Source organism: Heteronotia binoei, chromosome 17 (genome assembly GCF_032191835.1).
Source record: "Heteronotia binoei isolate CCM8104 ecotype False Entrance Well chromosome 17, APGP_CSIRO_Hbin_v1, whole genome shotgun sequence".
Lineage (NCBI taxonomy): Eukaryota > Metazoa > Chordata > Lepidosauria > Squamata > Gekkonidae > Heteronotia > Heteronotia binoei.
Genome location: NC_083239.1, coordinates 25781530 through 25806305, shown reverse-complemented (window position 1 = coordinate 25806305; position 24776 = coordinate 25781530). Strand labels below are relative to the sequence as shown.

Here is a 24776-nt window from a genome sequence, read left to right as displayed (position 1 = left end):
AGACCAGGGTTACTATTGCAGAGGAAGGCAGTGGCAAACCACCTCTGCTCATCTCTTGCCTTGAAAACCCCATGAGGAGTTAACATGAGTTTTTTGCAACTTTTACCAACTGACTGGGGGGCACGGCTGGACGTCTTCTCCAAAACCCAGTGGAAGCTTGGAGTTTAGAACAATCGACCACTAGGACTGTGGAATCTGCAGGACGATTGGACGGGCTGCTACAGACAGCCAATAGGGTGCCTGGAGTCAGTTTAAACCTTCCGATAGTTTGGGGAGTGGGTGAAGTTTTAGTGTATATAACCAGGCTGAGGCCTGTGTGTTGCCAGTTAGTCTTGCTGGAATCACAATAAAAGGAGATGAGCACTATGCTTGGCATCCTCACCCTTACCTTCGAACCCAGTATATAATACCCACTGACAGGGCTTTTTAATAGCAGGAACTCCTTTGCATATTAGGCCACACACCCCTAATATAGCCAATCCTCCAAGAGCTTACAGGGCTCTTCGTACAAGGCCTACTGTAAGCTCCAGGAGGATTGGCCACATCAGAGGGGTGTGGCCTAATATGCAAACGAGTTTCTGCTACAAAAAAAGCCCTGCCCACTGATCATCATTTGTCCTGTTCTCTACCTTGGGTGCCATTTGGGGAGCAATCCATGAGGATCTACTCTGACTGCAGGCGGGGGGGGGGGGGCGGGGAGGTAACTGCCAGGAAAGGATTCTTAGGCCTTCAGTATCCCCTTAGGCCTTCAGTATCCCTCAGAAAGCCTTCAGTATCCCTTTAGGCCCCCTCCCTCTTTTTTTGTTGGATGAGCACGTCCTTATTCCACATTCCAGCAGGAAATGTTAATTTCACCATAGAATGAAGCTGAGCTCACAGCTGGTCAGTCCAGCATTAACTTCTTTGGCAACAACCTATGGAGCCCCATGACATTGTGAAAGCAGCATCACCCTAGAGTTGAAAACGACTGGTGCTTGCACAGGGGACCTTTCCTTTCCTGTAACAACCTGTCCCGGCAATGAACTATATTTGAACGAAGCACATCAAAGGAACACTTTTGCAACCCAGTGCGAGGAGAGGACCTTCCTGCTATGACCCTTTCAAAGCAAGGATTCGCAGCTTCCAGGGTGCTTTCTAAAAAGACGTTTTGGTGGAGCACATAATGCACATAATGCACTGACTATGCACATCTTCAAAAGAAAAGCCCTTTGTCAAGGAAAAAAGCCCTGTACTAGAAAGTCAAGGGGGTTTTGTGCAGCCACAGTGTGTAGGGGGAAGTAATGCATAGACATGTGTTTGGGACTCCCCCTCCCCTCTTGTAACTAAAGGCCTTTCTTATTTTCCTCCACTCTTTTCCCGACATGTGGCCGGATTCCTGCAAGGGAGTGCTTGAAAGCCTCGGCCCAGGCAGTAGCCGAGGCCTTTGCATACATGCTCAAATCATTATGAGACAAACTAGAATGACTGTACCGAGTCATTAAGGCCCACAGTACCCCTTGGAGGCCAGTGACGGCGGAGCGTATTATTCACATCTTTCAAAGAAGCAAATTGCGCACAGTGGGATGGAACAGAATATCCTCCCGGGCAGAAGTACTCAGCGTGGCAATTGGACCAGAGATGTCACAATGGGAGCGACCAGGTGCTGAGCTCCCTTTGCAAAACCTGTTCTTCTCCTCCCCGTGTTTAAAATACAGGTAGAACTCTTTAGGAATTAGTCGTGACTGCAAAGGAATTGGGGACGCTAGCCCTTTCGCAAGCGGCAAGGTGCCAGTTGGCCACAGAGGCGGGAGCAGGAATGTGAAAAAGGATGATTCCTTGGGATTCTTTGTCTGCATTTTTACACCAATTTGTATGCATAGATGTGGCTAATCCATTTATAAAGACACCTAATCTGCCAGAGTTAGCTGGAATTGTAAAATACATCCTACGTTAAAGCTAACCCAGACTCACCATTAGCAGTTGAGCAAACAAGAAGGGTAAAAAGGTCTTCTTTGCTGACCAAACAGGAGGGGGCATTAATTCTTAAGTAGAACCCAGGGCCTGTAAGAGCCAGGTTCAGTTCCCCACTTGGCCATGAAGCTCACTTTTGGCCCTTGAGCCAGGCACTCTCTCTCTCTGCCTAACCTACCTTATAAGGTTGTTGTGAGGATAAAATGGGGAAGGATAAATTAGACTGTTCTGAGCTTCTACAAGGAAAGACAAGATAAAATGAAATGGATACACTTCTGGTTTCACTCAGAAACAATGACTTGCAAAGCAGTCAAGAACAATGTCCTCTCTAAACTGAGTGAGTGTGAGCTAGCTCATGGGGGGGGGTGCCTCTGGCTCAGACATTTTTAGTCTTAGCTCAGGAAGGATGGCCCCAGAGCAAACTACGTTGCGCAGTAGTTAAATCGCTCGCTCACAACTTTAATGCCAGTACCTCACAAACTAGAATTTTTGCTCATAAGACTCCACAGCTTAGAGGGAGTATTGGTCAGGAAGGCAAGAAAAGCTTGTGTTGGGGTGGGAATGGAACTCAGGTCCAGAGCGTCTCTGGATAAATGCTTAGGGGGCTGGGCTGCTGGCATGGAGCTTCATCTTCCCTCACTCCCCCAAGTATTCTCCCATGAACACAAGGGCTTGACCAGGCTATGTATATACTCCAGTGTTGCATTATACTGAAGACTGCATAAAGATCTGGAGATATTTATCTTCCTCAGAGTCTGTCTCTGGCTGGTGGGGCTGGTAGACATTTTTTTTAAAAAAAAAAAATTAAAACTGCAGCAATGCCCTGACCTAGATAGCCCAGGCTAGCCTGATCTCCTCGGCTCTTGGATGCTAAAAAGGGCTGAGCCTGGCAAGTACTTGGAAGGGAGACCACCAAGGAATACCAGGGCCAGGACACAAAGGCAAGCAATACAAACCGCTTCTCCCCACTTGGGGTCACCAGAAGTCACAATGACTTCCAGGCATGCAAGTGCATGCATACACACACACATACTTTTCTTTAAAAAACCCATAGCAGCCTCATGTACTTATCAGAATGTTTTACCAGAAGTAACAAAGGGTATCTCTAGGAATCTCTGGGAACTCTATAGTTTTATCATCGATTTCCCTGGCAATTCCTAGAGATATCATTTGTCACTTCCAGTAAGGACTTCTAGGAAGTACAAAAGGCTGCATTAAAACATTCTCCTATGATGCTGTGCCCTCATAACCCACTCACCCACCTCATTGCAAGGCATTGCCTGGCAGCCCTCCTGGCTGGTTCATAGGGTTGCCCGCACCTACTTATTCGTGGAGCAATGGTGCCTGCGGAGGGCAGAAGGAGCTCAGCAAGGATGTAATGCTGTAGTAGAACCTGCCCTTGGCAGCTGTTCTCTGTAGCCTGGCAATTAGTTGCAATTCTTGGAGAACTCCAGACCCCACCTTGATGTTGGTAACCCAGCTTGTATAGCGAGGCCGTGAAATCCAGAGAATGAATGTTGGATCAATTGGATTTTTAAATGGGGACAGTGCGTGAGATTTCCGATCTGGGTTCCCATCTAGTTTGGGAAGTCTTGAATCAAGTACATGGCCCCTGTGCACAGCCCCAAATCGTGCCATTCCTAAACTTTATGAAGAAATGCAGTAAAAGAGAAATGGAAAAGCCTAACCTCTTTGCAGAGTTTTCAGGCATCACAAAATGTTCCTCCTTGGGATCAGGAGAAATGTGCAGACGCACAACCAGCAGGGAATTTATCTCCAGTGAGCAGAAAGAGCAGTGCCTTAGATCTCTCCAAGCCGTTCTTGGCAAAGGCAATTGCTGATTGGTAATGAAGCAAAGGGGCCAGACCTTTGGCAGCTCTCCCCATGGAATGTAACTGTGTTCCTGTTGAACACTGAGCAGAACCTGTGGGATTTGAATTTACACTTTACCTTGTTAATTAACTTTGGGGAAGCTAGCACGGCATCTCGCTGAACACATGCTTATTTGGCTATCTTTAACATACCAAAACAGATTGTTATATTTGTTTTCTGACCGATTTCTTGGCCGATGTGGGTTTCAAGACATTTAACACCAGCTAATGGAAAAGTCATTCTCTCTGTTAAAATTCCTGAGATCATATATTCTGCCCAGTTTCTGCTTGAAGACTTCCAAGTTCCAACTACCCTCCTAAGTTATTGGTTCCATTGCCGAACTGTGCTTACAATTAGGAAGCTTCACCTAATGTTCAACCAAAGTTTACTGTCCTTTAACTTACAACCTATTAGGGCTGTTCTTGCCTTCTGCGGCAGTAGAGAATATTTTTGCATCTTTCAAGCCCTCTAGGATCGGGGGCCTTAGGGCCGGCTTCAGCATGTGTCAGGGGAACAGCTATTGAAGACCTCAGCTTCCAGCACGGCCCATTACCACTGGTGCCTCCACCTAAGCAGGTGCCCTTCCACCTGGCTGTCCCTACTGTCAGCACCACCAGAAGAAGCACATACAATTGATGCATGTGACTGGAAGATGGGCACTGGGAGGACCCAAGAGGAGGACCCGTTCTTTGCTGTCTGTAGATCTACTGTAATTCCAGATCTCCAGGCCCAGCCTGGAAGCTGGCAAAGCTACACAGGGAGGTGAGCAAGTGGGTGGAAAAGGGTGCCATGAGGCTTGCAGCAATCTCTGCCCAAAAACTCTGCCCGAGCACCCACCTCAAACCTGGAACTGCCCCTGGGCCTATGTACTTGTAGGGCTACCTCTTGGTATGCTCACAAGCACCTCCATAGATCTGCCGATCAAGCCTTAATTTTACCATGTTTCTGGGAAGTTTGGTGGGGAATAAGGACCTCTGGCTTTCTCAGTTGCTGCCCCCAACAGTTTTTGGAACCATCTGCTGGAGGCTGTGTGCATCAAACCCCCCTTCCCCGTTGGTTTCCCAGGGATTATGTAAGACCTGATTATTTCAGAGGGCCGTCTTGTAAAGAACTGCTGATGGTCAAATTGAATTAGACAATCAACACTTTGTTTATCTGAATTAGATTTTTAAATCTGTGGGTGATGGTGTGGGCGTGAACTTATTATACAATTGGGATGCTTTTCATGTCACTAACCGTGTATGTGTTTATTTTTAGACCATGGCATTGTTTTTCAGTTTTGCAGTTAGCTGTCACGAGCTGCTGGGAAAGGTGCAATGGAAATGTTTTACGTCGGCAAATAAACCCAAAGAATACTGCATGCAACAAGCAGCATGCAGCCTTCAGGAGTGCTTTTCATTGAGTTGCCTACTCTGAGATAGGAAATTCCTAGAGATTTGGGGGTGGAGCCTGTGGAGGGTGGGGCTTGGGGAGGGGAGGGCCTTCAGTGGGGTGTAATGCCACCCTCCAAAGCAGTCATTTTCTCCAAGAGAATTTAAGCTCTATGAAAAGGAGATCAGTTGTGATTCCAAGAGAATCACTCTTGTGATTCTGGAGCCCAGGTTAGGGATGCCAGCCTCCAGGTGGGACCTGGGACTCCCCTAGATAAGAATTACACCTCATCTCCAGGCTATAGAGCTCAATTCTTCTGGAGAAAATTAATTTTTTGGAGGGTGGACTCTGTGGCATTGTGCCCCACTGAGGTCCCTGTCCTCCTCAGGCTCCATGTCTAAATCTCTAGGAGTTCCCTAAACAGGATCTGGCAATCCGACCCACCCCCCATTCCCTGTCAGGAGCCAGGGGAAACTGGCAACCATGTAGGATGTTTCGTCTATACCTGTATCCCATGCAAATCTGGGGATTCCCAAGATAAGAATTACAGCTCATCTCCAGACTACAGGGGACAGTTCCCCTTGAGAAAATGGATGCTTTGGAAGATGACTCTATGGTATTGTACCCCACTGCTGCTACTGTTTACTCCTGGCTCCATCCCCAAAACTCCAGGAGTTTCCCAACCTGGATCTGGCAACCCTAACCCCCCACCCCCATCCACTGCCAGTGGTCAGGGGAGACCTGGCAACTGTGCCCCATGCAGATCTTGAGGACAGGACCCCAAAATCTCTGCATGGGGGCAGGGCATGGCCAGGCATCAAGCCAGCATGAATTGAAGGGCAGAGCCCCTTCCGCCCCCCTACAATTGTTCTCCCACCATTTGCCTTCTGCAAGGACCAGTACAGTGTTGACAACCTCCAGACGGTGGTTGGTGATTTCCCGCCTTTACAACTGATCTCCAGCTGGCAGAGATCAGCTGCCCTGGAGAAAATAGCTGCTTTGAGACTCTATGGCATTGTACCATGCTGAGCACCCCCCCCCCAAACCCTGCCCTCTCTCAGCTTCACCCCAAAGTCTCCAGGTATTTTCCAACACAGACCTGGCAACCCTAAACGGCCCAGAGGCACCTTTTGAGAAAAACCTAATTCAAGAGAATTGAGCAATCTTTGGGCTCAAGAAGAAAGGCTGTGAGTAGTTTGCTGGTAGGTCCAGTTACCTGAGAAGGCTGTGAGCAATTGCAGTGCTTGAAGGAGCAGGATTGTGACTAACAAGTAAAATGTCAAAGCCCAATTGATCAAAGGGGAGAATTTCCCCCTTCTGGGTTCTCTGCTTTCCCAGCCAGCATTTCACCCTGGGGGGATTCGGTCTCTTCAAAGGCTGAAGTTACATGCTGGTACAGTAGCATTTTTCTTAAGTGACCCTTGCCAAGAACTTCTGAAATCTTTACTGTCTGCTTCCTCTGTGATCTGCCCTTTCCCCCACAGCTGGGAGATGGGGGAGCGAAAATGCTCTAGCAGGCTCGCTTCTGTTTCGTTTAGAAGCCAACTGTGGGCAAAAAATTTTTTAAAAAAGAATGGTAAAAGGGATTTTTTAAAAACATGCACAAAAAGCCCAATTCTACATAGAATTAGACACATAAACCAAATAGTGGGTTTCAGTGTGTCTAGCTCTGCATAGAACCAGGCTACAGGGTTGCAATCCTGCGCAGGCGGGCACCAGAGTGGTCACTACCTGGCAGCCAGTGTTCCCTCTAAGCTGCAGAGTCTTGTGAGCAAAAATTCTACTTTGTGAGCTGCTGGCATTAAAAGTTGTGAGCTGCTGCCTAAATTAGTGTGCTCTGGGGTCAGCCTTCCTGAGCTAAGACCAAAATGTGTGAGCTGGAGGCTAAAAATATGTGAGCTAGCTCACGCTAACTCATCTTAGAGGGAACACTGCTGGCAGCTACCAAGACCCCAGGACATTAGGAATGGCTACTTCTGTCCAGCACAAGCAGGCTCATATAGGGCTGCCAGCCAGTCCTGGCGCTAGGGTATATGCCCCCAAGGCAGAACCCTGCACCACCACCACCACCACCCCGGGGCCTATAATCATGCACACAAAGCGCATGGTGCAATGACATCACTTCGCGGCAGCATGCCCCCTGTCCAGCAGCCCTCTCCCGCTTCGGAGGGAGACAGACAGGGGCCGCAGAGGGGGGCATTGTTTCTTCACTCCGATTGCTCGGATCGCAGCCCCTGCTCAGCTCCCTCCAAAGCGGAAGAGGGCTGCTGGGCAAGAGGCACAGTGTTCATTCTTCACTTCGAACAACATTAGCAAAGACAGAATGCCGCACAGTATCAGGGTTGGTGCAAGGGGGAACGGGGAGGGGGCGCCCGCCCCGGCTGTGAGGTGGTGCCCTAGGCGGCTGCCTACCTCGCCTACTCCCATGCACTGTCCCTGCTGCCAGCTTTCAGGACAGACCTGGAAGTCTCCTAGAACTACAACCAATGTCCAGATGCCTGGTCAGTGCTGGAAAATACTTGGAGACTTTATAGGGTTGCCAGCCTCCAGGTGGGGCCTGGAGATCTCCCACTTTTATAACTGATCTCCAGCTAGCAGAGATCAGGTCCCCTGGAGAAAATGGCTGCTTTGAAGGGAGGACTCTATGGCATTGTACCATGCTGAGGCCCCTCCCCTCTCCAAACCTCACCATCTCCCGGATCCACCCCCAAAGTCTCCAGGTATTTTCTAACAGACCTGGCAACCCTGCTTTGGTCCTCCCCATTTGTGTGTCTTTTAGGTATGTTTAGACAGCCAGCTTGATGTAGCTGTTGGACCAGGAATTGGGAGATCCAGGTTCAAATCACCACTCTGCCATGGAATCTTGCTGGGTGACATCGGGCCAGTCGCACACTCTTCACCTCACCTCTATCACAGGGAGGTTGTGAGGATAAGGTGGAGAAGAGGGGAAAGTTATAAGCCACTTTGGGGCCCCATTGGGAAGAAAAGTGAGGTATAAATGAAATAAATATAAACAGGCCTCAGATTCAGCGGGAGCTCACAGGAGCACAGCTCCTGAACCTGACAGTTCCACCTTGTCCATTGAATAGTAGGTGCAGCTGCATAACAATCCCTGGATGTGTTCCACCACCTTTTTTTCTACAAACAACCCCTGAATATGAATATAATTAATATAACATATAAATATTGGAATCCCTGGAAAGACTGGGCTTTTTCCTCCTTTGGCATTAGGGATGCCATCCAATTTTGCAGCCCCACTATTTTTTACTTGAAAATCTACCCTTTTTTGTTTTTACTTTTTCCTTCTGCAAACTGAACCCAGACATCTTTGTGCCATTTTATATATTTCCTTGCATGGTCACACTGTGCTTTGTTTCCCATTTCAGTAGGCATTATTAAAGCTTTTTGTTTTTGTTTGAAAAGCTGCATACAAGCAGTGTCAAAAATAACATCAAGATTATATAAAAGAAAGAACAAATGCACCAGCAGCAAGCCTGTGTGATGTACCAATGTATCTCACAGGGCTGGTGTGTAACAAATTTTCTGTAGCAAATAAGGGTTACCAGCGCTGAGTTGGCAGATACCTGGAGATTTGGGAAGCCTGGGAAGGCGGGGTTTGAGGAGAGGAAGGACCTCAGCAAAGTACAATATCCACCCTCCAAAGTAGCCGTTTTCACCAGCGGAACAGATCCTGGTTGTCTGGAATCTATAAGATGCCAGCCTTCAGATGGGACCAGGAGATCCTCTGGAATTGCAGCTTATCTCCAGACAACAGAGATCAGTTCCCCCAGAGCAAAGGATGCTTTGGGGGGGCAACTCAATGGCATTGTACCCTACCATGGCTCCAGCCCCAAATCTCCAGGACTTTTGCAACCCTGATCTGACAACCCTTCCTCACATCCCCCATTGCTGGCCTGGGGGACCTGGCAACCCTAATCATAATAGCAGGAGGTCTCCAGCCCTACCTAGGACATGATTCTTTCCTCCCTACATTTGGGAGGAGCACCCACCCCACATTTACAGGAGCAGTCTGAATGCTCCTCTTGTGAATGTGCAGCCCATGCCTCTCCCAGCAACAGGGCAACGGTTGTGTGACTGCGGTGGTACACATCAAAGAGCACCAGCTTTTTCAAAGCCGGGATACTGCCACACCAAATTTCCAGTGTGATCCCAGCACATTGAGGAAGATCCCTGGTCCAGGAGAAACAGAAGTCTTTCCTGAATTCCTTCCTGTAACTCTGCCCACCTTAAGACACAATGTCCAAGAATTCCCCAATTGACAGCTGTAGACCTGCCTCTGGACTCCATCGGAACTGTCAATAACTTTCTCGGTACCCACTAAGTGTTTCTAGAATAATGGGCAGGACCAAGTGGGGCTTTTGCCCAGCAAGGTTTCTGATTGGCCACTGAAGATTTGTTTGGCTGTCTTTTTTTTTTATTGGCAACATTGTTTTGGCAGCTGCTGCCACCACAGCCCAAGGATCTTCACTGTGACTGAAACTGTGGCAACCATTTTGTAGCTGGCTGTGCCTACTGGAGCAGCCATTTTGTGCCTGCATCCATCACACCCCGCCTGTCAGAATTCCAAAGGCACCTGGAGGCTCAGAAAAGTTGGGATTCTGTGCTCTAACCACTATACTAAGGGATGAAATGAAATCTGGCGAAAGGGGTAACCACAAAAGTCGCCTTGGGCTTCTTGGAGGAAACAGCAGTTAAAAAGGTTAAGAAACAGAAAAATGATGGTTCTCAAGAAAATGTTTTTGTCTACTCTTTCTCCGCGGTGTGTATTCTGCTGTATGAGCTAATCACACTCATTTGGCTGAAATGCATTTACTTGGGGGTAGATTTAGGAGCATTATGAAAATGACATGTTTATGAGCTTGCATTAAAGCAAAAGAAGGCATTAATGTTTCATTTCTTTCAAATAAGTCAGGAAATTACTAAGTAAAAGATTTTAACCACAGCGATAACTCAGCTTTTCTTTACATCGTCTGGGGCTGATCCAGAAGCTTTTTTCCAACAATTGAATAGGTTTGGCCTCCAGCATGGATCAGAGGATTGAGGTCTTGAAATTTATCACTGTTTTTTATGTGAAAGATCAGCCTTATGGAAGGGGGGAAGAAGAGGAAAAACTAAGTGAGGAAATGGCAAACCCACAGGCCCATTTTTAAAAAATGTACAGGAGATCGCAAGCCACAAAATTCATTTGCAGGCCCTTACAGTAAAACTGTTAATACAGGTTGACAAATTGCCCTCAAGAGAACAAAAATAGCTCAACACTAAAATAGAAAGTTCAGTATTTTAAAACCAAAGCAATGTAATGTTTAGGCTTCCCAAACCTCCCGCTCTGGCGGGAGACTTCTGGGTTCGCAGCCTCATCTCCCACTCTTCAAAACTCTGGAAGCGGGGGTGGGGGGTGGAGGGGGGGAGAACATACCTTTTGGCTTCATGTTGTAGAGCTCCTGAGCCTTTTGCAAAATGTATGCCCCTTTAAGGCTGGGCAGGAAGCAGAAAGGGCTTCTGAGAACGGCCCCTCCCTTTCTTTTGCTTTCGTTTTCACAGGAAGTAGAGTTGTCCGGAGGAAGATCTGGTAAGTGTGTGTGTGTGAGAGGGAGGGGGCAGGGGATTCCCTAGTTTGGAGGCCCTCCCCCCCTTTAGAAAGCGTGTGGGGGGGGAGGGAAATGTCTACTGGGCACTCTATTATTCCCTATGGAGAACGATTCCCATAGGGAATAATAGGAAATTGATCCGTGGGTATTGGGGGCTCTGGGGGGGGGCTATTTTTTGAGGTAGAGGCACCAAATGTTTAGTATAGCATCTAGTGCCTCTCCCCAAAATACCCCCCAAGTTTCAAAACGATTGGACCAGAGGATCCAATTCTATGAGCCCCAAAATATGGTGCCCCTATCCTTAATTATTTCCTATGGAAGAAAGGCATTTAAAAAGGTGTACTGTCTCTTTAAATGTGATGGCCAGAACTCCCTTGGAGTTCAATTATGCTTGTCACATCCTTGTTCTTGGCTCCACCCCCAATGTCTCCTGGCTCCACCCCCAAAGTCCCCAGATTTTTCTTTAATTGGACTTGGCAACCCTAGTAATGTTTAAGAACATCAGACTACAATCTGGGAGTCCCAGGTTTGATTCCCCACTTTGCTACAGACGCTCATTTGATGACATTGGGTCAGACACACACTTTCAGCTTCAGAGCCAGATTAACAATTAGGCCAAGTAGAAACTGGCCTATGGGCCCCCACACCTTTAGGGGTCCCGGGCTGGCTCCCCCTCACCCCATTTCCCCCCTGCTTGCAGGCCTCCCACCCAGCAACTGAGCTGCTCTTTGCCAGACTTGCCTGGTGCAGCAACTTCTGGTGTTGTCGCCAAATTTGCCTCTCTCTGCCTCTCCCCTACAGCTTAGTAAAAGGGGCTTTTAAGAAGGTCCCTGCAGACTGCAGTGGGGGTCATGGGCAGTGGGGCGTGCACCCAGACTCTGAAATAATTTGCGAGGGGGCCCCCAGAATTTTGACTGCCTAGGGGCCTCCACAGGGTTTAGTCTGGCACTGTTCAGGTTAACCTACCTCACAGGGTTGTTGTGAGGATAAAACAGAGAATGAAAATACACCACTTTTGGGTCACTATCATGAAGAAAGGCAAAGTATAAATGAAATAAAATTAAAATTATGTTCATTTGTTAACATGTATGACACACAGTCATGACATGAACATAAGAGAAGCCATGTTGGATCAGGCCAATGGCCCATCCAGTCCAACACTCTGGGTCACACAGTGGCCAATATGTGTGTGTGTGTGTGTGTATGTATATGTGTATACACACACACATATATATATATACACACACATGCATATACATACATACATACATACACACACACACACACACACACACACACACACACACATATATATATATATATATATATATATATATATATATATATATATATATATACTGTGGCTAATAGCCACTGATGGACCTCTGCTCCATATTTTTATCCAATCCCTTCTTAAAACTGGCTATACTTGTAGCCGCTACCACCTCCTGTGGCAGTGAATTCCACATGTTAATCACCCTTTGGGTGAAGAAGTACTTCCTTTTATCCGTTTTAACCTGACTGCTCAGCAATTTCATTGAATGCCCACGAGTTCTTGTATTGTGAGAAAGGGAAAAAAGTTCTTTTTGTCAAGCATGGTGAAATTCCATTGATAATTGATTGTTATAGGGTCCTTCCTAACACTGGTCTGTCACGTATCATGGAGGACCAAGCTTTGCTATTCTTTCCCTTCCCCCTTCTTGCTTCATTGCCTGAGAAGTAGAAGTAGTGAGAAACGAAACTAACTTGAGAAGGAGTAATCAGCACCTTCCCATACATTCCTGGTAGGGAGTGCTACACATCTGGGGAAAGCAAGGACAGAGTCCTGATAACACTATGAGAATGTAGACATTTATGATAGTTTATGTGTGAGAGCTACCCCGTGCCCCCACCCTTTGGAATCCTTTTGAAGTAAGCCTTAAAAGTATTGTATCAATGTATTTGCAGCATTACTCTCAAGAATCTGTTACACTGAAAGTATCGGTTTATCAATAAACGTAGTCTTTGTATCAACTTCGACTTGTCATTGAACCCGCATACTTGACATTTTGAGAGTAATGCTGCAAAAGAACCAGTAATGCTGGTTCTTTTCCAAATTCGATTTCGTGCTGAGGCACATCCCAGAGACAAAGAATTTCTTGGCAGATGCTCTTTTGCACCTCCCTCAGCACAATAGCCAAAAGGAGGAGGTGGTGGACTCCTTAATCTCCCCTTCTCAAGTAGCCACCATGGTAACAACCCGATCCAAAACAAGGCGGAATCTGCAAACGGAGAAATGGCGAGGAGAATGCCTGGCCACAGAGACTGAAAAGGAAGGGGAAGACCGACCGGGTGAAGTGCAAAAGGGGGAGGATGGGTTCTGGTATAAAGATGGCAAGCTTTATGTTCTCAATAGCCTCCACTCAGAAGTCCTGCAATTCTGCCATTCCAACAAGCTAGTCGGGCACTTTGGGTATGTAAAGACACTGCATTTGATTAATAGGCAATTTTGGTGGCCCTCTATGAAAAAGGATGTTTCTGAATTCGTGGCCTCCTGCCCTATTTGCTTAATGGCAAAAAAAAGGGGAGGGAAGCCCCCGGGGCTGTTAAAACCTTTAGAAACAACCACACGTCCTTGGTCTGTAGTGTCAATGGATTTCATAGTTGAACTACCAGCCTCACAAGGAAAGACCGTAATTCTGGTAGTAGTGGACACCTTTTCCAAACAGGTGCACTTCATTCCTTGTGTGCAATTGCCAACTGCTAAGAGACTAGCTTATTTGTTTTTCCACCATATTGTGAAACTCCACTCATTCCCGATAAGATCATTAGTGACAGAGGGCCACAGTTCGTTGCCAACTTCTGGTGGGAGTTTTGCAAACTGATGGGTATAGAACAGGGGGTGAGCTCAGCTTACCATCCACAGACGGACGGACAGATGGACGCGTGAACGTGCTGTTGGAACAATATTTACGGTGTTATGTGAACCACCAGCAGTCTAATTGGGTGGACCTCTTGCTGTTTGCAGAGTATGGTTACAACAACAGCATGCATAGCTCAACCAAGGCTTTCCCGTTTCAGATTGTAAATGGGTATGAAGTCAAGCCTGTTCCAATGCTGCCAGGGGGAGAGCAAACCCGAGACCCCACCTCTTTCAAGCAATGGTGGGGGAAATTGGAGAGCAGCTGGAAGGTGATCCAAGAAAACTTGGAAGGAGCCAAGGAGGCTTATAAAAAGCAATATGAAAAATCCCATGTGACTGCCTGGGATTTCCAAGTGGGACTCTGTGTTTGTGTCAACAAAAAACCTTCCACTGAATCAGCCTTCAAAAAAGCTGGCTTATAGATTTTTGGGTCCTTTTAAGATCAAGAGGCTAATCAACAAAGTGACAGTAGAATTGGAGTTGCCCAAAATGTTTAGTAAAATACACCCTGTCTTTCATTGCAGTGTTTTGCGGAGAGACCCGGGTGGTACTCCTTGGCACCCTCGACAACCAGCTCCACAACCTATCCAGATTGGGAAGCAGAGTCATCATGAAGTGCAAGAAATATCAGATGCAAAAAATGAAACATGGAGTGTTGTATTATTTGATTAATGGAAACATTTCCCAGCCAGCGAAAATGAATGGGTAGCAGAAAAAGATGCTTTAGCCCGATTTGATAAACAAGTTTTATAAAGCATTCCCTCAGAAACCCCGACGCTGATGTTAGGAGGGGCAGTATGTCAAGCATGGTGAAATTCCATTGATAATTGTTATAGGGTCTTTCCTAACACTGGTCTGTGAAGTATCATGGAGGACCAAGCTTTGCTAGCTTTGTTATTCTTTCCCTTCCCCCTTCTTGCTTCATTGCCTGAGAAGTAGTGAGAAACGAAACTAACTTGAGGAGTAATCAGCACCTTCCCATACATTCCTGGTAGGGAGTGCGACACATCTGGGGAAAGCAAGGACAGAGTCCTGATAACACTATGAGAATGTAGACATTTATGATAGTTTATGTGTGAGAGCTACCCCGCGCCCCCACCCTTTGGAATCCTTTCGAAGAAAGCCTTAAAAGTATTGTATCAATGTATTTGCAGCATTACTCTCAAGAATCTGTTACACTGAAAGTATCGGTTTATCAATAAACCTAGTCTTTGTATCAACTTTGACTCATCATTGAACCCGCATGCTTGACACTTCTTTCTCTACTTTCTCCATCCCATCACCCCGCAGTCAACGTTTCTCCAAGCTAAACAGCGTTTTAGCCTTTCTTCATAGGGAAAGTGTTCCAAGCCTGTAATCATTCTAGTTGCCCTTTTCTGCACTTTTTCCAATGCTATAATATCCTTTTTGAGGTGCGGTGACCAGAATTGTACACAGTATTCCAAATGAGACCGCACCATCAATTTATACAGGGGCATTATGATACTGGCTGATTTGTTTTCAATTCCTTTCCTAATAATTCCCAGCATGGTGTTGGCCTTTTTTATTGCAATCGCACACTGTCTTGACATTTTCAGTGAGTTATCTACCACGACCCCAAGATCTCTCTCTTGGTCAGTCTCTGCCAGTTCACAACCCATCAACTTGTATTTGTAGCTGGGATTCTTGGCCCCAATGTGCATTACTTTGCACATGGCCACATTGAATTGCATCTGCCACGTTGACGCCCACTCACCCAACCTCAACAGATCCCTTTGGAGTGCCTCACAATCCTCTCTGGTTCTCACCACCCTGAACAATTTAGTGTCATCCGCAAACTTGGCCACTTCACTGCTTACTCCCAACTCCAGATCATTAATGAACAAGTTGAAGAGCATGGGACCCAGTACTGAGCCCTGCAGCACCCCACTGCTTACCGTCCTCCACTGTGAAGACTGCCCATTTATACTCACTCTCTGCTTCCTATTAATTAGCCAGTTTTTGATCCACAAGAGGACCTGTCCTTTTACTCCATGACTCTCAAGCTTACTAAGGAGCCTTTGATGAGGAACTTTATCAAGACATGACAACTCTGGGAGACCCAGGTGCAAATGCTTCACTCTGCCATGGAAGCTTATTGGGTGACCTGGAACAAGCTGTACACTCTTGGTTTAACCCACTCACAGGGTTGTTGTGAGAATAAAACTGAGGATAGGAAAATGGTGTAAAGTGCTTTGGGTTGCTGTTTGGGACAAAGCCAGGATGTAAGTCAATTAAATAAATAAAGCAGGCTGCATCTGTTGCCAGATGAATTTTGTTTCCAAAGACATATGCTCATTGTTTTTGTTTGGGTTATTTTAGGGTCTATAAACAGAAGGCAAACAACCACAATATGAGTAATTACACACACACATGAAAATTTAGCAGCAACGTTAATAGCATAACAATGAACCTGTGCAAAAAACCCCATACATTACAAATGAATAACGCAATGAACACCAACCAATTAACAATGAATATGAAAAAGGATATCATCATTTACACAGAGCAAGGGAAAGAACACAAATATCAACATTGTACAAAATATGAGGTCCTGGGTATCACTCGCTTCGATATTGCAGTATCTTTAGGTTTGTACACCAATCTTGGAACAGTAGGAAATCACATGTGTCGGTTTATTCTCATCTGAGAGATTCGAATACATTTTCAACCAAAGTTGCTGCTCTGCAGCAGGCAGTATACTATTACTGGAAAGAGTCGCTGATGTCACAATCCAGGCTCAGCGCTTTAAGAAACTTGCATATTCAGGCTGGTTTTCAGCGTTTCGTGTTTTAGACAAAGACTCACCCATGTAACTTTTTAAAAATAAAACATGCATACAGATGCCTTACACTTACAGCTTAAAGACATTTTAAATTCCAGCAAACTATAGTAGGTTTAACTTATCCTGGCATAAACGTCAACACTTTGAAACGAAGCATTGAACCCCTGCTTAATAACCCTCTTTGCAAACGCCATCGCTGCCTCCCTGCAACCTCACACAGCTTAAGCCTCACCCCACCCTTTCCTCTCTTCTTATGGGAGGGGTCTCGCACAGCCGGCACGGATCCTATTTGTGACGTCATTAGCCGCGGTCCAGAGAAGGCGGTGATGACGTTATTTTCGCGCGCGGTTTAATGGTAGCTATGCGCTTCCTGGTTGGCGGCTTTTGCAGAGCTATGTCGGCAACAGTTCAGGCGCGGCCTCGTGGGCTGGTCTACGAGAAGCACGGGGAGCCGGATCGGGTCCTACAGTAAGGGAACAGAAAAGCCTTTGCTTTGTCTTTGGTGGAAGGGCAACCAGTGAAGCTTCCGCAGGGGTGGGGGGGAGAGAGGGAGGCACCTGTTGGATGCCTGACTGGCGGGTGTGGAGAGGGCAAGAGCCCTGGCGAGGGAAGGAGTCGTAGCTCGTGGGCCGAATTCATGGAAGAGGAGGAGCAATGGTGGGTAGGGTGTTATTTTGTTCCCTCGCCTACGGGCTTTGGTATCTTGCTGGTTCCTGCAAGGAATGAGATGCTGCTATCTGAACGTGGTGGATGTGTGGTTCGATTCAGCTGAGCTCTTTTTCATTTCTGAAAGAGGGCTGAGTTTTAAGGTAGATTAGAAAAAGGCAGGCTTTCTCATGCAATGCCGGTTCCAGGTTTTGGAGGGCCCTGGACAACCAGTGAACTGGGCTGGACAACCAGCACTTGAGGCCCCCTTTTGCTACCACTAGCCCACCTTTATCCTTCCCTTCCACCTACGTATCTGTGAGCCCCTTGCCTGTCGGTGAATCCTTTCATCTCACACAAGCCCTCTCATTCTTAGGCTCACAGCCACTCACACCACATTTATACCCATTTCCCAACAGCACTGGTTAGTGCATGCAGATGGTAGTGCTGCTACTGTGGTTTTCTGGAGTGCTGCCCCTATGTGCCACTCACACATACTTCCCCATCAATCATGAGAAACAACAAGCATGGCTGGTGGAGTGGTTGCAAAAGAATATGCAAGGGAGGGTGCACTGAACAGGTGGTAAGGAAGGCATAGAGCTCGGGAAGGACAGCGACAGCAGGCCTTGCCAGAATCTTTGTGCCCTTGTAGCAAACTTAGGAGGACAGTGGAAGATAGAAGGCGTGATGAGGTCCATGGGGTTGCAAAGAGTCAGACTCGACTGTGCAGCTGAACAACAGCACCTGCCCTACCTCAGGGTGTGCTGATGCTGGCCCTGTTTCTAAACCTGAATTGTTTTCATCATCTCCTTTCCCTTCCATGCTAAGGGTTCAAAAGAGTAGGTTAAGAGCTTCTGCATTCTAGCAGTAAGCCCCTTGGTTGGTGATAAGGCTACCTTCCACCGGCTGTCCTGTGGACTCTCATGAGCTGTAGTGGCCAGCTCCAATAGATTGCACTTGAAGTTCTTTAGAACAGGGTAGGACCAGATGCAAGCATTGAGTTTGGATCTGAGAAGGCTCAATTGAGGTGGACCATGTGCTTATTTCTTTACCCAATGATCTTCAGGAGAACACAGGAAGAGTGTTAGAATCCAAGTAAATTTGTGAATGTAGAATCCAAATGAACAGGGTAGGACCAGATGCAAGCATTGAGTTTGGATCTGAGAAGGCTCAATTGAGGTGGACCATGTGCTTATTTCTTTACCCAATGATCTTCAGGAGAACACAGGAAGAGTGTTAGAATCCAAGTAAATTTGTGAATGTAGAATCCAAATGAATTTTTTAAAAGAAATACAAGTTTCAGCTGTGGAAGTCAGGAGGGAATCTTTGCAAGCAGTGGTGCCATTGGGGCAGGTGATGGATGCCTTCGCCATCTCTCAGGACACAGATATTCTTGCCAGAGAAGGTTTGACTGAGCAGGTGAAGGAGGGAAGAAGGTAGTGGGAATACAGGTGTTATTTTATTGCAGAACATTTCTGCAGTAAGAACAGGATTTGTTTGTTTTTCTTTCATGTGCAGTTGTTAAGGGCTTTCATTGCTCTTTGAAAATAGAGTCTGATTTAACACAAGTGTCCTAAATTCAAAAGCCTCTTCTGTATATTCAGTCAAATCTTTGTCTTTTCCCTGCTGTTTTTCTTCAGCGTTATACTTCAGCTGTTAATTTGAGTTAACTTCAACATAATTTGAGAATGTGAACTATCATTTTGTTTTTCTCTGAACTGAAATTGACTTAACGTACACCTGAATTATGTGTGTATATTTTTGTTTTATACAGTTTTCAAAGATCTAATGGCTTGATGAAAGTAGTGGTTCAATGGGGTGAGGTCTGAGATCCAGAAGTAAAGGTCTTGCTTGGTAACTTGGTCTTGAACCTTGACACTGCTATGCCAGCTTTCTCCCATGAGGCACTGTTGGGCTTTATGAAGATCCTGAGGAATTTATAAGAGGCACTGATATTTCTGGGCTGCTGCAATCTTGTTTTATGTTCATGTAAAGCATTTATTGTTCTAACTAGCTCTGTTGGCTCTACAGAATAAAATACATACAGTAAATCCTTGGTTGCCTCAACTAACATTGAAATGCTAGAAGTGAGCTTTTGACAGTTTGCAGTTCTAAGCATGTATGGTGATGGAAAGTGCCATCAAATCCCAGCTGACCCCTGTAGGGTTTTCAAGGCAAGAACAGAGGTGGTTTCCCATTGGTTGCATCTGCATAACAATCTGGACTTCCGTGGTGGTCTTCAAGTATGTGACATGAGAAAAACTACATCCAAGCCAACTCCCGCTTAGCTTCTGAGATCTGAAGAGATTGGTCAAGCCAAGCATGTATACTCAGGAATAAATCCAATTGTATTCAGTTAGATGTATTCCCTTGTTAATGTGTTTAGGATTGCAGCCTGAGTTCTGTAAAATTCTTTGGCATAGTTTTTTTTTTTTGCTTGCCTTTGTGGAGGCTGAAACGGAGCAGGGATATATTAAGAATTATGTTAACTGAATTTTAAATGTTGATCTTGTGGGAGGGATTGCATCAGATGTGCCAGCATACATGCATGCACATGCCTTTTCTCTTAACTCATTTCCAAACCAGGGCAGCATAACCTCTCTCTCTCACGCACACGCCATCTGTGGGAGAAACTCAGCTGGAAAAGAAAACAGATTGAAAGACATTTTTCTGTCTCCTATATCATCAGCCCTTATGAGCTGCAAAATAGGAAATGTAAAAGAAGCTGGCTAAAGTATTCTAAGCATTAGTTTTGGCCCATTTGACAAGTATGCAGTGACATTTCAGGAGCAGTAGCCAGGATGTTAGTGGTTTTTGTTTTTCAGGTGGATTTCTCTGTGTGTCCTACTGTGAGTAAAATAATGCGGAGGTACCCCAAATTCTCTGATTCATATGATGGCAGAAGAATGCATGAAAATTCACTTGCCCTAACTTCTGTTATTGCAGTTTTCCTCATTTTGTATTCTGTTTTCTTAGTAGCTAGCTGTTGACCTCAAATTCCAGGCAGCTGGGAGAAATTGTTCTTTGTTACTGGCCATCAACTTTAATGATTATCTCTGTAGAATGTAGTGCATAGTAAAAGAATTCAAACAGCTTCCCGGAACTCTACTAAGAACTTGATTTTTGTGTGTTCTCCTTGAGTTCTTGTCGAAAATATGTCAAAATGAAGAAATTATGACTCTGGAGAGTGCAGATTCTTTTGAAAACTCAAAAGAGATGCAAGTCTTCTGCCTCTTACCTCTGAGAAGCTGACACTTTTTTAAATTTGCCACATGAAGCTCAAACCTGCCAGCCAACATATGCTCGGTGATTATTGTAAGTTCAGGTTTTATTTTGTCTTTTGGCTCTGTGTGGAAGATTTAGCTGACTACTAAAGTCTTCTAGCGACCCAGGCAGGTAATGTTTGTGTTAAGTAGACCTGACACTAAGGCTGCCTCGTCAGTGATAACACCCAGTAGGGGTGACAATTTTTTTTTCTCACTTTGATGGAAGGCAGGGGATAATCAAGTCTTCATGCGAAACTTTTTAGGCAGGATTAAAAAGTCAGTGTCGAGCTAGCAATTGGATTTTAAATCCTCCAAGCATACATAAATATGATTTTTTTAAAACTCCTTGATACATTACAATATATATTCTTGCTTTTAAAAAGCGCAAAAATAGGCCCGGCGGTAGGGAGGCAATATTAAATGCATAAATCCGCAATTCTAAATGTCAGTTTCTGATTCAGCTCAAATCCTGGATGTAGGCTCTCATTCTTGATTCAAAATGAGGGCTGCATTTTAGTTGTTGTTCTTTCTGATGTAGATCTAGTTGTAGACCATTCAAAGTGCTAAAGAGAGGGTCCATGGCTCAGTGGGGAGAGCATCTGCTTCAATCCCCACAATCTCCAGTTTAATCCCCACCATCTCCAGTTTAATCCTCACCATCTCCAGTTTAAAGGGGATCAGGTAACATGTGATGAAAAAGACCTGATAACTCTGCAGAGCAACTGCCAGTCGTAGAATACTGACCTTGATAGATCCATGGTATGACTTGGGATAAGATAGGTTCATGTTTTCTTGTCTTCGGTTTGCCAGAATGAGAGGAAAGACAGCACGGTATAGCCTGATCTTGTCAGATCTTGGAAGCTAAGCAGGGTTGGTAGTTGGAAAGGAGACCACTCTCTGCTGAGGAAGGCAGTGGCAAGTCACCTCTGCATCTCACTTGCCTTTAAAGCGCCTTGCTAGGATTGCTATAAGTCGGCTGTGATGTGCCAACACTCTACATACACACACACACACACACACACACAACTTGCTAGAATTAGATATCCATTTTGTGAATTTCAGGTTTTGAGGGTTTGGGGTTATGAAACAAGTTTGAATGGTGCTCATACGCCTTTTCAAAATGGTCAAGAAACCAAAATTAAAACAAAGAGACTGCCTTATAGTACTGATAGACATGTAGCTTAGCTTTTGCAATCTGAGAAGGAAAAAATATAAGCTGAAAAAAAGAATCTATACTTTTCCCAGTAAATAAAAGAAGAATATTATGTGGACTTCATGGTCTTTATGCAATCACAGTATTAGGGACTACTGGCAGGTTTAGTTATAGAGCTAAAGATTAACAGTGGAAAAACACTCTCTATCAGTAGTATATTATCACGTACAGTCTGTGAATAGGCAAAAGTAATGTTTAAACAGTACCTATCCTTTAAAATATGTTGTGTGTGTGTGTGTGCAGTTTACACAAAAATATCTTCATGCTGCATGGTTCCCACAAAACATTTTGAGTAAGCAGAGCTTTGGCTTTTAACAGTGTTTAATTCCAAATGAGAAACTATTTCAAAGGGAATTTTTCCCATGTTCTCAAAATGGCTTGAGAGGGTTGTGAATTTTTCCAGGTCTCCCCCCCCCCCCCCCGGTCTTTACATCCCTTACCCTCAGCAATAATACAGTCCATTTCTTTTTCTTACATTTTTGTCCTATCCTTTATCCAAGGAGCATAGGTTTGCATATCCTATCTTCTGTTTTCTCCCAGGAACACCCCTGTGAGGCAAGGTAGGCTGAGAATATGTGATAGACTGAAGGTCTCCTTCATGGCAGAGGGTGGATTTGAACCCATATCCTCATCTAACACTATAACATACCACACCAGGGAAGCACAGCTGGGTTATTCTAGATGACTGTTGGAATTACTGCACGTATTTACTTACAGTCCATCTTTCTCATTGATACTCAAAGCAAATAACGGTGTAAAATAATGCAGTCAGGCAACAGGAGAGATCTAATAAGCAATGCAATAGGACTAAAATTACAAAAATAAGAAACAATATTTAAAAAAGATCAAATGTAAGTTGTCAAGTAGTGCAGAAAATAGAATGACCGAAGCAGAAAACCATGCAGTAGGTGCAGGGGTGGCCAACAGTAGCTCTCCAGATGTTTTTTGCCTACAACTCCCATGGCCAATGGCTGGTACTGATGGGAGTTGTAGGCAAAAAAATATCTGGAGAGCTACCATTGGCCACCCCTGCAGTAGGGTAGTAATAATAATACAATACAATAATACAATAAATAGGTAGTACAGTACACCATGGCACAGACTGTAGTCCAGGGGTGTCAAACTCATTTGTTAGGAGGGCCGGATCTGACACAAACGGGACTTTGTGGGGCCAGGCCATGAGTGTCATAAAATATAATGCCAGGTAGTGGAGATATAAACTTTATAATGGACACAGACAAACCCAATTAAAGGTATTTTTTTAAACTTAAAATACAAACAAGCTTAAAACTCCCATTAATAAAATTAAAAAAAATACTCTTCCAATAGTTAAAGTTGGAAAGATGGGGGACTAGTGGAATTTGGCAATGCAATTTTAAAAATAAAACATCAAGAAAAAGCACAAGGCTGTAAATAAAGAAATACAGATGGAAACTTGGGAAGAACTCTATAACCCTACTATTCCCTTTATCAAAATGTTCTTTTGAACGATTCTTTAAATGTATTATTGGTGGAATGGAAGAAGAGTGGACACCCTTAGGCAGGCCATTCCACAAGATGGGCAAGGGGGATGTGTTGTAGAAACAGAACTAGATTTTTTAAAGGGTCACTCGATCAATCTGTTTGCATCCCTCAGCTGGGCCCCTTGGCTACGTTCCTTCCTGCTTTGCCACACGGTGCAACAGAGGAAGCCTGGGAGGTTTAATTAGCAGCCCAGTCTCTCCAAAGCGTTTGTTGCAACTCAGGTTGATTGCCTGGACAAACTTTAGAGAAAAGATGAGTAGTGGTGGGGCATAGATGGCAATGGGCAAGTTGAAACGGTGGCAGCAGAAGCTGTGACAAGAAGCAGTAGAGATAAGTGGAAGATGGAAAAGTGGGTAAGTTGGGCTGCGTGTATGCATCTTGCACTTTTGACAGAGATGAGCCTTTGCTGTATTCTCCCTAAACCCCCCTCCCCCCCTAGTGCTACTTCTTGAAAGTGCCACAGTGATGTTTAATTTCTGTCCCGCAACCAAATCAAATATGACATCGGCCATAAAATTCCCTGCCTCGCCTGGTCTAGATTAAGCAATGGATTTCTTATGCAATTTACTTGATCAGTTGTGGCTCGTGGCCATTATTCAGCCGAACAGCGTAATAAATTCAAGCAAATTTGGGTGATTAGGTCCCCACCATACTTTGCCGGCAATGCTGTAATTAATGGTCTGTCAGCGTTTCCATTATAACTTCAATTTTTCAAGGGAGTTGTAAATTAAGTATAAAAATCTGGTCCGTGCAGAAGTTTTGAGATGAGGGGCTTGGGTTGAATTCTCTTCCATTCTGGGTTTTCATATTGCCTGATCCTCCATTAGCAACCGGGATGACTCATCCTGTGTCTCATCAGAGGGATTTGTAATTAGCCACTTGCCTTTTGCTGAGTAAAATTGGTGAATGGACAAATCACTGCTATTGAAGATGGAAAAGTCAAGGGGCAGCTGCTATAGTGCTGCCCCAGTTACATAGAACAGCACTTGGACTACTCCCAACTTATTGCTGTCTTCCTTGCATCTCTGATTAAAAGGCTATGGTTCTTTCGGTTAGAAGGGAGAAAGGGCCATGTGTTCAGCTTCTGCACTGGAGTTTGGTTTAATGCTTTTAAAGCCAGGGCTTTTTTTGTAGCAGGAACTCCTTTCCATATTACGCCACACACCCTTGATGTAGCCAATCCTCCAAGAGCTTACAGGGCTCTTAGTACAGAGCCTACTGTAAGCTCCAGGATGATCCCTATCCCAGACAGAGTCTGCATCTCTAAAGGAGAAAGAGCAGTTGCTGCTAGCATTGTGCGATGGAAATGAAGAATGCAATGAACAGGGGATATTCTTTAGGCAAGCAGCGCTGGTGGTGTAGCCTGGCTCTTATTCTGCAGAATGGATAGGAGGCGCCTCCCTTTGGTTTTAAGCTGGCATCATATCACCACTGTGTTTGCGAACACATTCGTGCCAGCAGGATTTGGAATTTGTCAGATGTGAAAATGCTCACAGCTCTGCCAGGCCACCGCCTTCTGATGCATAGAGAATCTTCAGGGAATGCTGCAACTGAAAAATCAGTATTGCAAAATTGCTACAGTAAATGAAAAACCCATATGGTGGCTGTTCTCCTAAACATA

At 45.2% G+C, this 24776-nt stretch overlaps 1 protein-coding gene across 1 annotated transcript in view; it reads left to right on the top strand.

The window, feature by feature from the left end:
• Positions 1–16803: 16803 nt before the first annotated feature.
• The window catches only part of MECR (mitochondrial trans-2-enoyl-CoA reductase), a 32836-nt gene continuing 24863 nt past the window's right edge, over positions 16804–24776 (top strand). The window contains exon 1 of the mRNA XM_060258509.1: positions 16804–16975. Within this exon, the coding sequence (XP_060114492.1) occupies positions 16860–16975 (116 nt within the window). The 5' untranslated portion in view covers positions 16804–16859. The remainder of the gene's footprint in view (positions 16976–24776) is intronic.